The sequence below is a fragment of the Arvicola amphibius genome, chromosome 6 (genome assembly GCF_903992535.2).
Source record: "Arvicola amphibius chromosome 6, mArvAmp1.2, whole genome shotgun sequence".
NCBI classification, from domain to species: domain Eukaryota; kingdom Metazoa; phylum Chordata; class Mammalia; order Rodentia; family Cricetidae; genus Arvicola; species Arvicola amphibius.
In genome coordinates, this window is record NC_052052.2 from 29,216,275 (window position 1) to 29,230,456 (window position 14,182).

Below are 14,182 nucleotides of genomic sequence, written 5' to 3' on the forward strand. Positions count from 1 at the left end.
TCCCGTCCCCGTGCCCATCTCAGGAGTTCAGGATTACAGAAGCCTACACGACATCCAGTTTTTTACATGGGTACTTTTACCTGCCGAGTCACCTCACTAACTCCCCCCCCTTTTTTTTGAGACAGGGCCTCACTCTGAACCTGGAGCTTATGGATTGGCTAGGCCGGCTGGTAACGAGAGCTTCACTCCATTCCCTTCCCCACCACGCGAATTCAGGTCCCTGTCCTTCCAAAGCCGGTGCTCTGCTCACCGAATCATTGACCTGCCATACCCACCACTTTATTTTCTGGTTTGTCGAGACAGGGTTTCTTTTTGTAACAGTCCTAGCTGTCCTGAAACTCGCTTTGTAGATCAGGTTGGCCTCAAACTCAGAAATCTGCCTGGCTCTCTGCCCTACAACCTTATTTTTTGGACAGTGCATCTCATTTGCCTCTAGCAGCATATATTATGCTAGGCTAGCCAGCCAGTGGGCCCCAGATATTGTTTCTAGCTCCCTAGCAATGAGATTAGAGGCATGTTGTGGGGCTGAAGAGATGGCTCACCAGTTAAGAACATTTGAGGCTCTTCCAGAGGGTCTGGATTTGATTCCCAGCAAACCACACAGCAACTCATAATCATCTGTAACTTAAGTTCCAGGTACTGGATGAAAGGAACGTTCATGGCATGCACACAAAACATGATACACACAAGATCAGCAGGAGGCTGGCACCACGTCAGGTGGGTTCTGGGGATCTAACTCAGGTCTCATACCTGTGTGTCCAGTAATTCACAGACCCGATTTGTCCGTGCTGTGCTATTGTGTGGGGTTGTTGTGGTTTCACTATTTAGCCCAGGCTGGCCTGGAACACTTCTTATACGGCCTTCCAAGTGCTGGGATTCTAAAAGTTACACCCTTGAGAGATACTCCTTCTTCCTCATTTTTTTTTTTGTTTGTTTTTGAGACAGGGTTTCAATGTATAACAGTCCTGGCTGTCTTGGAACGCATGTAGACCAGGCTGGCCTCAAATTCTCAGAGATCCACTTGCCCCTGCCTCCCAAGTGTTGGGCCACCATGCCCAGTTCAAGATGCTCCTTCTTGCATGATTCCTTCTTTTCCCTTTTACACTGAAATCTGCAGTTTCTCTGACCTTAAGTACTCTTGGTACACTGGTTGTTTACAAGGATATTCCTAAGATTCCCCAAAAGCAGACTGACTGACATCTCTCTGTTCCCTTTGGCCCACTCCAGGGTCTCTCACACAATAGAGCTGGAACAAACGCATCTGAAGAGCTACAGCTTCCAGTGCAGAGCTCTCTAACGGAACGATGGAAATGTTTTGAAAACAGTAGCGCTGATACCCAGCACTGTGAATGTGGAATGCTGAGCAAAACATCAAAACATACTGACCCTATGCTCCATACAAATGAACAGAAGGCTTCAGATAACAAACCCCCAGGGAGAGACCCTGCAGGAAAATGAGGAGCAGGAGTGCTCGGTATACGCCATATCTATGCTGAGTGCAGAGTTGGAGAAAGAGCTACCACACTGACATGAGGACACGCTGTGAATAAACTAGAGGGCTTTTGCAAACCTTTTTATTTACATTTCAAAAGAACGTATAGCTTTCTGCCCTAGAAAGACAGCAGCGCCAGCCATTCTGCATGGGAGCAGCTAGCTCAGCAGACTCAGATTCTTTCTTTAGTCTTCAAGACCCGGGTCACAACCACCTCCGCCTGACCCCTCCGTCTTCTGAAATTCAGAGCTGGGACAGCTCGCCTTGTCGTCTCTCTGGGCTGCTCCTTCCTGCCGTTCTCTCACATCCAGAACTCCTGACTGTGCCTTACAATACTTCAGTCATTGACAAAAGCATCTGGAAGCGAGATATTTTTAGCCAGCACCCGGGACAAGAACTCTCTTTTAAAGGATGTACTGAATCTTGGTATTCACCACTAAAAAAGATCCTCAAGTAGAAAATGTGCAATCTGTGCCTCTTTCTAAAATAAAACCTTTAAGGTTCAAAGAAAAAAAATCCCACCCTGCACTACATCACTACCAGACACAACAGCCACACAAGGGCTGAAAGGCCTGCTGCTCCCACTGCAGGCCACACCACAGAATAGAAGATGGCGGGGCCTTCTGCCCAACCCTCCTCCGTCCAGGCGTGGGACACCAACACTCCCCTCCCTCCTGCACTTGATCCCCACATCTCTGCAAAGGCCACCAGGCATGTCTCTCAAACCCTGGCTTTCAGCTCTTGCTCATGCTGCCCTGGGCACTTCCCCTCTTTAGGTTCCGGGTCACAGTCTGGGGAACTACTTTGGGTTTCTATGGGAGGGACAGCATCTGAGTTCAACTTTCTTCTTTTCTTCAATTGGTGCAAGTGAGATTTGGATTTTATATGTGCTGAGAAGACAAAAACCAAATAAACAAAAAGACATCATCTTTCTAGAATTCTAAAAACAAACAAAAAATAATAAACCCAACCAAACATTTGAATTTAACTATACAATCTTTTTCTTTAACTATTAATAAATAACAGAGTAGACACATGTTTACTCTGTAGCCCAGACTGACATCACGCTCAGGCTCCTGCCTTGGCCTCCCAGCCTGTGCTGCACACTGGCTGAGGCTCTGCTGGCCAGGTCAGCAGTGAGCGTGCCCAGTCCACCGCTGCCCAGACCCCCGAAAGTCTCACTCTTACCCAATGACTGTTCCCTACAGGCTCATTTTTACTATCCTGTTCTTCTGCAAGAATTATCCTCTGGGAACACCTAAAGAGAGGGATGGCTAGGCTAATTTTAAAATTTATTTATTTACTTAACTGTGCATGTATGCAGGGGTAGGAGATTGCTTGCTGGCAAGCTTCTTTACCCACTGATCCGAAGCTAAAATTCTTTTACACATAGCAAAAGCATCATTTGGGGGGTGGGGGTTGGAAGTATAAGTAAGGAAATAAACTGAGGAAATTTGTGTGGGAAGAAGAAGCAGCTTTATTCTCTAGGCGTAAGGCAAACCTGGGCTCTGGGCTGCTTTCCATGGCAGCAGGAGACGGAGCAAGGACGCGACAGATGGCACTATAGAAGGCTCACACAGCCAAGCTCACAAAGGCTCACAAATGTTGCTTCTCTAAGGCTCTCCCCAAAGGACATTCGACAAACCGAAGCACTAAGTTTCCTTCACAAAGCAATCAGACGCCCTCTCTCTTCCCCTTTCTTCATTATACACCAACAACAACCAAGGCTTCTTCTGCTGGATAGGCACACAGTCGCCCCCAGTCTCTGACAATGGGGTTCATTTTGACAGAGATGTCAGTTAATAAACCTAATCATTCTATGGGCCGATATGGAGAGAAACATCTACTCTGAGAATCCAAGCAAAACTGTACTCTGAGCAGGCTTCCTGCAGCTGGGTCAAGCTAGCTCAGGCTAGCTTAGGCTAGCTCAGGCTAGCTTAGGCTAGCTCTCACAGCTTTTTCCCCACCTACCGCCACAGTGTGACAAGTTAGCCTGAGAGTGCTACAAAGACCCCTCGGCCTCTGAGGACCCTGTGCACACCTGCTCCCTCCCAGCTGTGCCTCTGCTCCCACACAGCTGGAGGGCAAAGGTCTTTTGCACTTCAGGATATAGGCAATTCTCTAGTCTGGGAAAGGCTCTCAGGAATCTGTCTGTCCTGTTACAAAGCTGACTCCAGCATTCAACTATTAGACTTTTAAGAAGTGTGACCCCCCCAACACAGCCCCCATCTATCCCCACCTGCCCATTCCCGGTCCCCGATGATGATCCGGTCACACAGGTCACACATGTGGTAACTTCTCTTGTTCTCAGTTTCATCATACACCATCTTCATTGGCGTGGCTGTAGGTTTGTGACCCTAGAGAGCAAGGGGAAGGACATTCAGCTCAAAGAGATTTGGGGACAATTCTCTAATATTAAGGGGAGTGGGATTTTTCCAAGATTCCTTTTTCATCCCCCAGAGAGCAGGTGGGCTGTTAACAGATTTTAGCAACAACCTTTCTAAACATGAAAGTTAAAACAAGCTTCGAAAATTTAAAAGGAGCCAGCTTGATGCTTTACTTCACTGACAAGAGATTTGGCCCCCCAAATTAGCAGCAAGTGTCAATAAAAGAAAGCCCTTTGCAAACCTGACAACAGACCATGCCTCCTTGATAGTCACCTGGATGAAACTCTGTACTATATTGACAGCAGGTTCCAGAACAGACTCTTCCCACTTTGAAACATCAGATACTTCTAAGCCATATACTGGGGGGACACTGGGACCAGGTCCTAATGATGACAAAGAAAAGTTGTGTGAGCCTGGACTACGAGACCCAATCTATTCTGTTTCCAGGACTCTTAAAACCCTCAAGAGGAACACACTGGGCCAAAGGAGTGACATTCTGACCATGCTATCCATCCTGCCATAAATATGAGCCACGATCCCGAAGACCCAGAAGCTTGATTTGCATGCAGCCAACATGCCTGACCATGCAAACAGACTCAAGAGCAGAATCTTTGACCAGTAAGGGAATCAAAATGGAATAACAGGTCTGGTGCCCACTGTGTGGGCTGTTGTGATAGAAACAGCACTTCACAGGAGGAACTAAGTGAAGAGCCCTGAGTGAGTGCCTGCTCTAAATTTTATGTCACTGATAGCATTTGGATAACCACAATGTACCACTGAACTCAAGAACTAGTCTTGGGGCTGGTCTAGTTGAATCTCACTCTGACCTTCATGACTTTTTTTCTCTTTTCTTCTTCTTCTTTTTTTTTTTTTTTTTTTTTTTTTTGTTTCAGAGACATATGTGACCCAGGCCATCCTCAAACATCCTCAAACTCACTGGGTACCTGAAGTTGGTCTTGGACCCCTGATCCTCCTGCCTCTCTACCTTCCAAACAATGGGATTACAGTCATGTAGTACAAGGCCAGATTCCTAAACACCTTCTTTTAAGAGCCGTATCTAAAGGAGGATTCACGTGTCCTCGTGAACAGACACGAGGCTGGCGGTATGGAAGAGCAGGCACCCACTCACCTGGGCCAACTGTGCTGCGATAGTTTAGCTTCAGTTGGTCCACACTCTACAGACACACTGGACCGTCTCTACAGCTAGGTGAAGTCAGTTACTTGAAGGCAAGAAGCATTGTCCCATGGACAAAAAACATCAAAGGCATTGGGATGCCAACGGCTGACAGGTGCTGGCCTTTTGAGTGTGCCAACCACAAATAAGATTCTTCATAAGCCGGACTGGCCTACACCTGCCAGCACATGGAAAGGTGAGACCAGGAGGCTGCAGGCAGTGCCCACAGCACACCTGGCCTTAGTTAAGCTCTGCACCTGTTTCTAGGCCACTCTACGTTTTCCTTTCTCCTCTAAGTCCTTTGTTGGGCCTCTGTGCCCTGTCTAAGCACCTTTCAACAAGTTCTCGGCTCCCAGCTGCTATTTCTGGCTTGGGTCCAAGGCCAAGCTGGGGTGGGGAAGTCCCTCTGGCTCTCTGCCAGACCATATCCCAGAAGACTAGCCTTGCCCAATCAAATGTGGCTCCTGACTTACAGGGCAGCTGTGCCTTTCTCTCTGGCACCAGGACTGTGCCTGCACAGAATGAGGTGTAGGCAAATGACACTGTGCCATTAACCCCTCCTGGTTGAGAGACAGGGGTTACTGTGGCCTTACCACAAGAGGAAGTTCTAAACTATCACAAAAAAGCCTTTTGTTTCAGACTTACTGTCAGACTTGGGAAGGGAAGCTGCAGTTGAAATCTGTGGTTCTGAACCCCCAGTTCAGCTGAGACTAGGCTGGGATCCCCACTACTTATCAAGACAGGCAGAAAAGGGGAAATGGAAAGAAGCAGCACTGTGTATCAAGGTGTGCATGGTCAAGGGCACCGAAGGGCAAGCTGGAGGCTGTAGCTGAAGGCAGAGGTCTGTGGGTAAAATCAACAGGAGACGACGCAGAAGAGTATTCTAAAAGTGTCCCCGGGATAAACTAGAGTTCACTGCGCTTAAATCTATCTCCTTTTAGCTCATAAGCACACAACTGGGGACCTGGGGGCCTGTACGGATGCTGGTCAGCCAACAGCATAGCTCAAAGAAATATGAGCCTAGACTTTAAAAAGCCAGGCCTGTATTTGGGCTCTACTGCCTTCTAGCTGCGGGTGGGAGAAGGGGAGTTACTGGACTTCTGCTAGGTCTTCATGTTCTTATCCGTAAAATAAATGAAGCCTCAATACAACTATTATAGCACAAGATTTGGTGACAGAGACAGTGTGAGACTTTCCTTCCCTCTCCTTTAAAAGTTCTGTCCAATTACAGTGTCAGCTGAAGCAATTCAAGTACCCACCGTGTATTTGACCACAAAGATAAAGCGAGGGTAAACAGAGAATGTTTTGTCCTTTCTATTAAAGATCACCAGACCCAGGACCATTTTAACTGGGAAAGCTCCCGGCAGCGTTCTGCCTGCTCTCAGGTATAAAACGGAAGCTGGAACTGGATCTAACGCCCAACCTGCTCACATGATGCTGTCTTGCTCTTCTTACCTGTGCTTACTGCCACCACTTTCTGTTCAAGGAGTAAGAAAACTCCTCAATGGAAACTTAACTGTTTTTTTTTTCCCTAAGACATCACCTGAAAACACCCGTGAATAATACTCTACGCAAAAGACCCACCTGTGGTCTAAATTCTCAGGACAGATCTAGAGACTACTGTTCATTTGCTGAGTGAGAAAACATCAATATTCTGCCAAAACGGATCCAGAAGAGAAGGAGAGAAGTGGGACTTACTGCTCAAAAATCGGTTTCTAACCCATCGGTTTTGCTTCCGGGCATATCTCTTAGTTACTTGTTTCAGAGCCTCAATACCTGGAAGATACAGCAGACACAGTGGTATCCAGGTGAACATTTCTGTCTGTCAGGAGACAACCCCTCCCAAGTCAAGAGCAAAAGAAATGAGCACACTGTTAGACTTCACAGACAACAATCTCAGTGTTTAGCTGGGACTCTTCTAGCCTCAGCCCAGACTATCACCCAAGGATGTCCAAGACTAGGTTAGACAGAGGAATTCACACCTTTCTTTAGAAGCTGGTTACTAGTCTCTGGTGTGCATTTTCCCTCAGTGATCAGGTACTCGTGAAATTCCTTGAAGCCAATTGACTGGAAGATACCATGTTGATAGTCCTGGCTGGGAACAGGAGAGCATCAGCAGTGAGCCATAGCCTCTGAAAGCTAGCAGGGGCCTTGGATGTTATCTCATCGATGAGAAAAGTGAGAGCCTGAAATTCTCCCCTTCCCGCCCCACCAGTCTCCAGGTTACTTTCTTAAAAGTAACTTCTGGGAATGCCTGAAGAAAAACAAATTACTCTTATAACAGGTATATAATAAACCTCCTTCAACGGGCCCTGCCAATGCCAAGGCTGAAGACTGGTAAGTAGATTCAAAGCCAGTGTTATGTCTATGGTCTTGCAACTATGGGCAAGCAATGGAGAGTAGGTGAGAACAGCAGCCAAATCCTCACCTATTTTCTGAAATGTTCTTAAGATTATAGCGCCTGTGAAAATCTCTCAGCTCCTCCAGGAGTCCGGCAGCAAGCATGGCATCCACTCTCTTGTCCAAGCGTTCATCTAGAACTTGAGTGAAAACAGCCCATGAATGAGCAGCACGCGGCAGGGGCTGAGACTCACATGGCGAACTGAACAGGCTGCCTCAATAAGGGGTTTTATCCAAATGAAAGAACCGAGATTTCAGAGTACATAACAGTTCATACTGTATTTACTTGTACTTTGGAGTGTGCATGAGCAAAGCAAACCAGAGTGAAGCACGCGCCTCTGCTGGAATGAAGGGCAAGCACTGCACTATGGCGACTGCACACCCGCTGCTTCAAAGTGGACGAGGGTCTCCTGGTTCCTTCGAAACAGGGTCTCACTCTGTAGACCAGGCTGTCCTGGAATTCACTCTGTGGAGTGGGTGGCCTGGAACTCACACAGATCCACCTGCCTCTGCCTCCCAAAAGTGTGCACCACCACATCCAGGGGTTGACTTTTCTTAACTTCTGTCCTTTTTTTTTTTTACTCTAACTTTGTTATTTCATTTCAGAATCCCCAGATGACATCTTAGTGCATCTTGAAATACCAAGTGGTTAGATCGTCATCCAGGTGCACAGCCGGACATGGCTCTGCCATGAGTCAAAGCTATTAGTTTATACTGAACTGCAGCATGAGGTTTGACTGTTAAACATCTCATTATGGAAAAGTTACATTTTCCCAGAAACGTATAACTGAAAGTGATTTAAAAGCAAACTATCCTTATAATTATGACCATCTGTCTGTGTCTCCATTGCTGCCACCTCTCAGCCTCTAATGAGCACAGCTCTTGTTCTTGCCTTGCTGAGATTTGTTTACTGAGGACTCGTCATGTATGCAGCTCACTGCAGGCGCTCTGAATTCCACTGACTTACTCATTTATTTTGCTGAGCTAGGAACTGAATAGAGAGCTCTGTGCATACCAGACAACTGTCCTACTACTGCGCCATATTCCCATCCCACAACTTTGTGTAGTATTAGTATTCTGAATCCCTAAGGGATGCTATGAAATATGTACTATTATTATCATATCTATTTTATTGAAGAGTTGGAATACATAAAGGTAAACTAATTGGTCTTAACTCACAGAACAGACCAGGTAGTGGTGGTACATGCCTGTGATCCCAGCACTGGGAGGCAGAGGCAGGTGGATCTCTGTGAGTTCAAAGCCAGTTTTCTAGCCTACAAACTGAGTTCTAGGACAGCTTAGAGCTATTACACAGAGAAACCCTGTCTTTAAAAACAAGACAAAACAAACAAACAAACAAAAAAGAACTCACAAAACCGGGAGACAGTGGAGCAAGTGTGTGAAGTTTAACAATGTCTTCAAGCCTGGGCGATTCACCACATACTGCACTGCCTGCCCACATAGCCATTTTGTGTCCCTACTCCCCAGAGAATGGTCACCATCTCTTATCTTAGGCCCAAAGCACTCTGAGCACTCCTCTGTTGCAGAACTGTCTAGCATCTCACCCCCAGGAGATCTGCAAGGGCAGGAGCTCTTACTCCTCTCTTCGGCATGGCGGCGACTACAGGATACATGGCATTTTACTCAGGGCTCACTGAATGCTTGCTGGGGAAACAGACAGGGCATCACAATACTTTGGGGGGGGGGGTTAGGGACAGGGCTTCTCTGTGTAGCTTTGGAGCCTGTTCTGGAACTAGCTCTTGTAGACCAGGCTGGCCTCAAACTCATAGAGATTCACCTGCCTCTGCCTCCCAAGTACTGAGATTAAAGGAGTGCGCCACCACCGCCCAAACAGCAACATAATACTTTAGCAACAAATGCTACCAGGTTAGCTAGCTAGCCATGAGACCCACTTCTCAGGTCTATCAGTGACCCAGCCTTCGGTCAACCTCAAGGTCAGACCTCCCTCGCGGAAACCTTCCCTCACTCATCTTTCAACCTTCTGTAAACAGCAGTCTCTTCCCCTCTGACCTCTCACCCTACCCTACTCTGGTGTCTGAGAACCAGCATTCTCCTTCACCCTTTCCAGAAATACCTATGGGACCAGCATGGAGCCTGAGTGAAGGCAGGACGATTGCCACAATAAACCCAGTAGACACGTTAGTGTTCATTTTCAGCCACGTGGTTCTAAGCTAGATACATAAGAATCTAGTAGTCTACGTTTTACCTCAGATGAACTCCAGATGGAAGATATTTTACCTGTCTGGTCAGCATGAAGCCAGAGGATGCATGGGTTAGGGAACTTGAGAGGGCCGCTGAGAGGACCACCGCCTTCTTCTGCATGTTGACGATGAAGAAATTCACTGTGAGAGATTCCTGTTTCTTCAAACACTTGCAAGCTCCTAAATCGTTGAAGATAGGAGGTGGGGTGGGGAACCCATTAGGAAATATTCATTCTCAACTAGAATAAAGAGAAAGACTATCTCACAGGAAGGAGTCAGGGGTGGTGACAGATCCCGACTCCAAGCACTGGGATACTAATCCAAGCAGACCAGGAGACAAGGCCATCCTTAGTTTCATTTGTCAACTTCACGCATCAATTCCCAAACCAAGAAGTTCCAGCTTTATTCTAAGCCTACAGCTATTCAGTAAGGCCCTAAACTCTGGATGAGAAATAACACTGTTCTTTTAAAAACACATTCTAGAATTAGTTAAACGGGCTCAGAAATAACAGGTTTCCTCTACACAAACAGAAGGAGACTCACTTTCAAGTGAGCAGTAAAAGCTTGTTTGGGACACTCTGTACAAGCCAACATGTCTGGTCTCGCTGGAGTGCCTTTCCCACAGTACCAAGGCATGCCGTACATCCAGCTCATCCACTTTCTTTTTAAATATGTCTAAAATTAATCAAGAATGCTCCTGGCTAATCCAGCACACTCTCCTGGAACAAAAACTACCGGAGACAGAGCCACACGCTCATTCTTAAGCTGCCGTCCACGTCCGTGTGCATCCTGTTATATTCCAGCACTGGGTAACTGAGCTCCCAGAGCCACACTCTCCACTCAGGTGACTGCAGTTTATCAGCTGGAAAGTGATCTTTCCCTTCCTGACCCACTTCTGTTTCCTGAAACCCCAACAGCAGAGTGAGACCCCTTGTCCTTCAATCCCCATGGCCACTCAGAGCATCTATGAGGAAAAACTTAACAGTACCTCACTTATTTACGGGAAGAATACAGACTCTACCCAAGAGAGATGATAAGAGGTCTCTATCTTCCCTATGGGAGACACTGGAGCTCTTGCTTGGAGCCTAGTGACCCTTCCTGAGGCACAGTTCTCAAACAGCAGAAGGGGACACCGTAAGAAATAAGATCTGATTAGGTAAGGAGAGGAAAGCAAAGACAAGTTCTCGTCCCAGTGTGCAGAACTGGGAATGGAAGGTTCACTTTAATGTCCTAGAGTTTAAATAAAATGGAAATATTGGCTTGAAATAAAGTACTTGGAATCAGGCATGGTGACAGATGCCCGGTTCCAAGTACTGTCATACAACTACAAAAAGTGCAGGAGTCGTGGGCTGGAGAGATGGCTCAGAAGGTTAAGAGCACTGACAATTCTTCCAGAGGACCTGGGTTCAATTCCTAGCACCCACATGGCAGCTCACAGCTGTCTGTAACTCCAGTTCCAGGGGCTATGATACTTCATATCAATGCACATAAAATAAAGTTAAATAAATTATTTTTAAAAAAAAAAAAAAAAAAAAAAGAGGGGCTGGAGAGATGGCTCAGAGGTTAAGAGCATTGCCTGCTCTTCCAAAGGTCCTGAGTTCAATTCCCAGCAACCACATGGTGGCTCACAACCATCTGTAATGGGGTCTGGTGCCCTCTTCTGGCCTGCGGACATACACACAGACAGAATATTGTATACATAATAAATAAATATTTTTTTAAAAAAAAGAAGTGCAGGAGTCAAGGCCATCCTTAGCTAAATTAGTCAGGACTACATGAGATCCTATCTCAACAACAGAAAAAGAGTGGCTACTTAGTACAAGCAGCATTTCCCTTAGAATATCATTCCTACCAGGGTGAAAAGCCCTTCAATGTAAAATTTCATTGGAATAGGGCACAATGAGGTAGAGGTATTCTTAAATGGCTCTTCAAAGGCAGAATAATGAAAAAATATAAGAAACATTGGTATTAAATCTTTTGAAGCTGGGCGGTGGTGACACATGCCTTTAATCCTAGCACTCCGGAGGCAGAGGCAGGTGGATCTCTGAGTTCGAGGCCAGCCTAGTGTACAAAGTGAGTTCCAGGACAGCCAAGGATACACAGATAATCCCTGTCTCGGAAAAAAAATTTTTTTTGAGTAGAATATTTTATGTAAGCATAATAAGGAATATGTGTAGCCATGACACAGTGAATCCTTAGATGGTCTCCTGTACCAAACACAGGAACCACTCCCAACACTGCAGAAAAATAGAGCAGCATATGTAGTTCCAGTTCCAAACAACTCTTAAAAAGTATGTGAGGGTTCATTCACCATCTCTCTTCTCTACAACCATGTGCAAAGGTGAGCCGACCTACAAGGCAGCTTAGAAGCTCCACCTCGGGGCTGGAGAGATGGCTCAGCGGTTAAGAGCGTTGCCTGCTCTTCCAAAGGTCCTGAGTTCGGTTCCCAGCAATCACATGGTGGCTCACAACCATCTGCAGGCATACACATAGACAGAATATTGTATACATAATAAATAAATAAATAAATATTAAAAAAAAAGAAGCTCCACCTCCACTGGGAAAGCTGCTGGGCACAACTCAGCATTGCACAACCAATTATGAAACTCAAGTCACAATGTAAACGAACTGCGTGCCAGAAAAATTTATATGAAAACTGTTATACAAGCAAAGATCAAATAGAAAATGAAGCAAGATTACATAGGCCCTGGGGAAAAACAATATTGTACTATGCCTTTAAAATGTAACAACAAAGTAGGGTGCAACTGTTTATTGAGGGAGCTAGACTGAGACGGGGCCTAAGTTAGAACCTCCAAGCCCATTGACAGAACAACCCAATCTCCACACCCTGGCCACCCAGCTCTAGGAACTCCGGGGAATAGAAGACCCCGGCTTTCTTACCTGGCCACTTTGCGTTTGTCGTGTGGGTGTAGCTTGGCGGCCATCTCCGGGTCTACCTGGCTGAGCCGCTTATGGAGTTCATGGCTGTCCTCCTTCTCAAGCTCCACTTTCCGGTCAGCCGCTTTCCCGGTGCCCATCTCTGGGTGCTAGTACATGAAAGTTTAGAATAAATTTATTCCAACTATTCGATAAACACTGAGACTATAAATGGGTCAAGCATCTTGCTAAGCCTTAGAAATAAAAAAACAGAGATGAATCTGAAGATCTTACCATCCAGCGAGGGACAGATCATAAACCAAAAATTCCAATATGCTGTGTAATTGCTACGAGGAGGAAGGGCTGCTCCCCTCCCAGGGAAGTACTCTGCTGCCCTGCTTGACTATCTTACCTGAGCTACCATGTCTACTTTAACATATCCAGGAATGCAGTGCACCCTTCCCAGGAAGACTGACCGGAACTGCCAGCACACAGCCACTTGCAAAGCCTGCCCTACCCAATGGCACCTCCATAAGAAAGGTCAGTGTTGAACATCTCTGACATACACACTGGCAGCCAGGAAATGCTGCGTCAGACTGATGTAGTGCTAACTTACACCAGGATGCTAATTAATCCATGCAGAATCTTTTTCCCACACACAAGCACTACCCTCAGGCCAGCTTGGAGGAGTGCACTCACGTACGGAGGTGGCATCTGTTCAGAATATTAAGTAGGAAAATTACAGCTGCTGACTCTAAGAAACAGGTAAGAGTAAGCCTTCCTCCCACTAAAATTATTTGGCACGAGAAAAATGGGAACCATTCCTTTAGTGAGTTACTCGTGAACTAGACTTACCTTGGTATTCACAAGAACTTTCCAGAGCAGAGACTCAATGTAATAATTGGTTCCTCCCACAACAATAGGAATTTTGTCTCGAGCAAAAATATCTTCAATGTAAACATTAAGAAAATTATTTAATATCAATAAGAGAATCCTGACTTACGTGGGAAGAAGAGTATTAGCAAGAAATCACAAAGGCCAGCATGTGGATATACATCTCGGGCCTCCACTCATGGATGGTTATGTGCACATGTACATACATGTGCACATACTCACACTAACAAGCACACACACCACACACACACATCAAAAAAGGAAAACAAGAAAGGGAGGGAGAGAGAGGCAGGCAGAGGGGCTGGAGAGACAGCTCAGCAGTTAAGAGCACCAGCTCCTCTTCCAGAGGACTGGGTTTAATCCTATCACCCGTGTGTGGCTCCCAACCATCTGCAACTCCAGCCCCCGGGAACCCAACGTCTTCTTCTGACCTCCTCAGGCACCAGTCACACATGTGGTGCACAGACTTATGCAAGCAAAGCAGCCATACAACACATAAAATGGTTAATATTTAAAAAACAAAACAAGAAATCACATTTGTCTGGGGAGCTGGGGTTAAAAGGGAGGAAACAAAACTGGCACTGTCTTCAATGTTTCCTGAACTTTATGGAATGATTTTCAGCTAGACATGCAGAGACTTGCATAAACCAGACGCAGCATCTGAGGATGTAGTTCAGCTGCAAGAGTGATTGCTTAACATGCAGAAGCCCGTGGTTTAATTCCCAGCACCACATAA

General features: G+C 46.2%; 1 protein-coding gene across 1 annotated transcript in view; it reads right to left on the reverse strand.

Moving 5' to 3' along the window:
• Positions 1 to 1,547: 1,547 nt before the first annotated feature.
• The window catches only part of Trit1 (tRNA isopentenyltransferase 1), a 44,607-nt gene continuing 31,972 nt past the window's right edge, over positions 1,548 to 14,182 (reverse strand). Inside the window, exons 3-11 of the mRNA XM_038334845.1 lie at positions 13,408 to 13,506; positions 12,577 to 12,722; positions 9,713 to 9,855; positions 7,482 to 7,593; positions 7,036 to 7,148; positions 6,752 to 6,829; positions 4,153 to 4,262; positions 3,732 to 3,849; positions 1,548 to 2,382 (exon numbers count right to left, since the gene is read on the reverse strand). Coding sequence (XP_038190773.1) covers positions 2,213 to 2,382; positions 3,732 to 3,849; positions 4,153 to 4,262; positions 6,752 to 6,829; positions 7,036 to 7,148; positions 7,482 to 7,593; positions 9,713 to 9,855; positions 12,577 to 12,722; positions 13,408 to 13,506 — 1,089 coding nt within the window. The 3' untranslated portion in view covers positions 1,548 to 2,212. The remainder of the gene's footprint in view (positions 2,383 to 3,731; positions 3,850 to 4,152; positions 4,263 to 6,751; positions 6,830 to 7,035; positions 7,149 to 7,481; positions 7,594 to 9,712; positions 9,856 to 12,576; positions 12,723 to 13,407; positions 13,507 to 14,182) is intronic.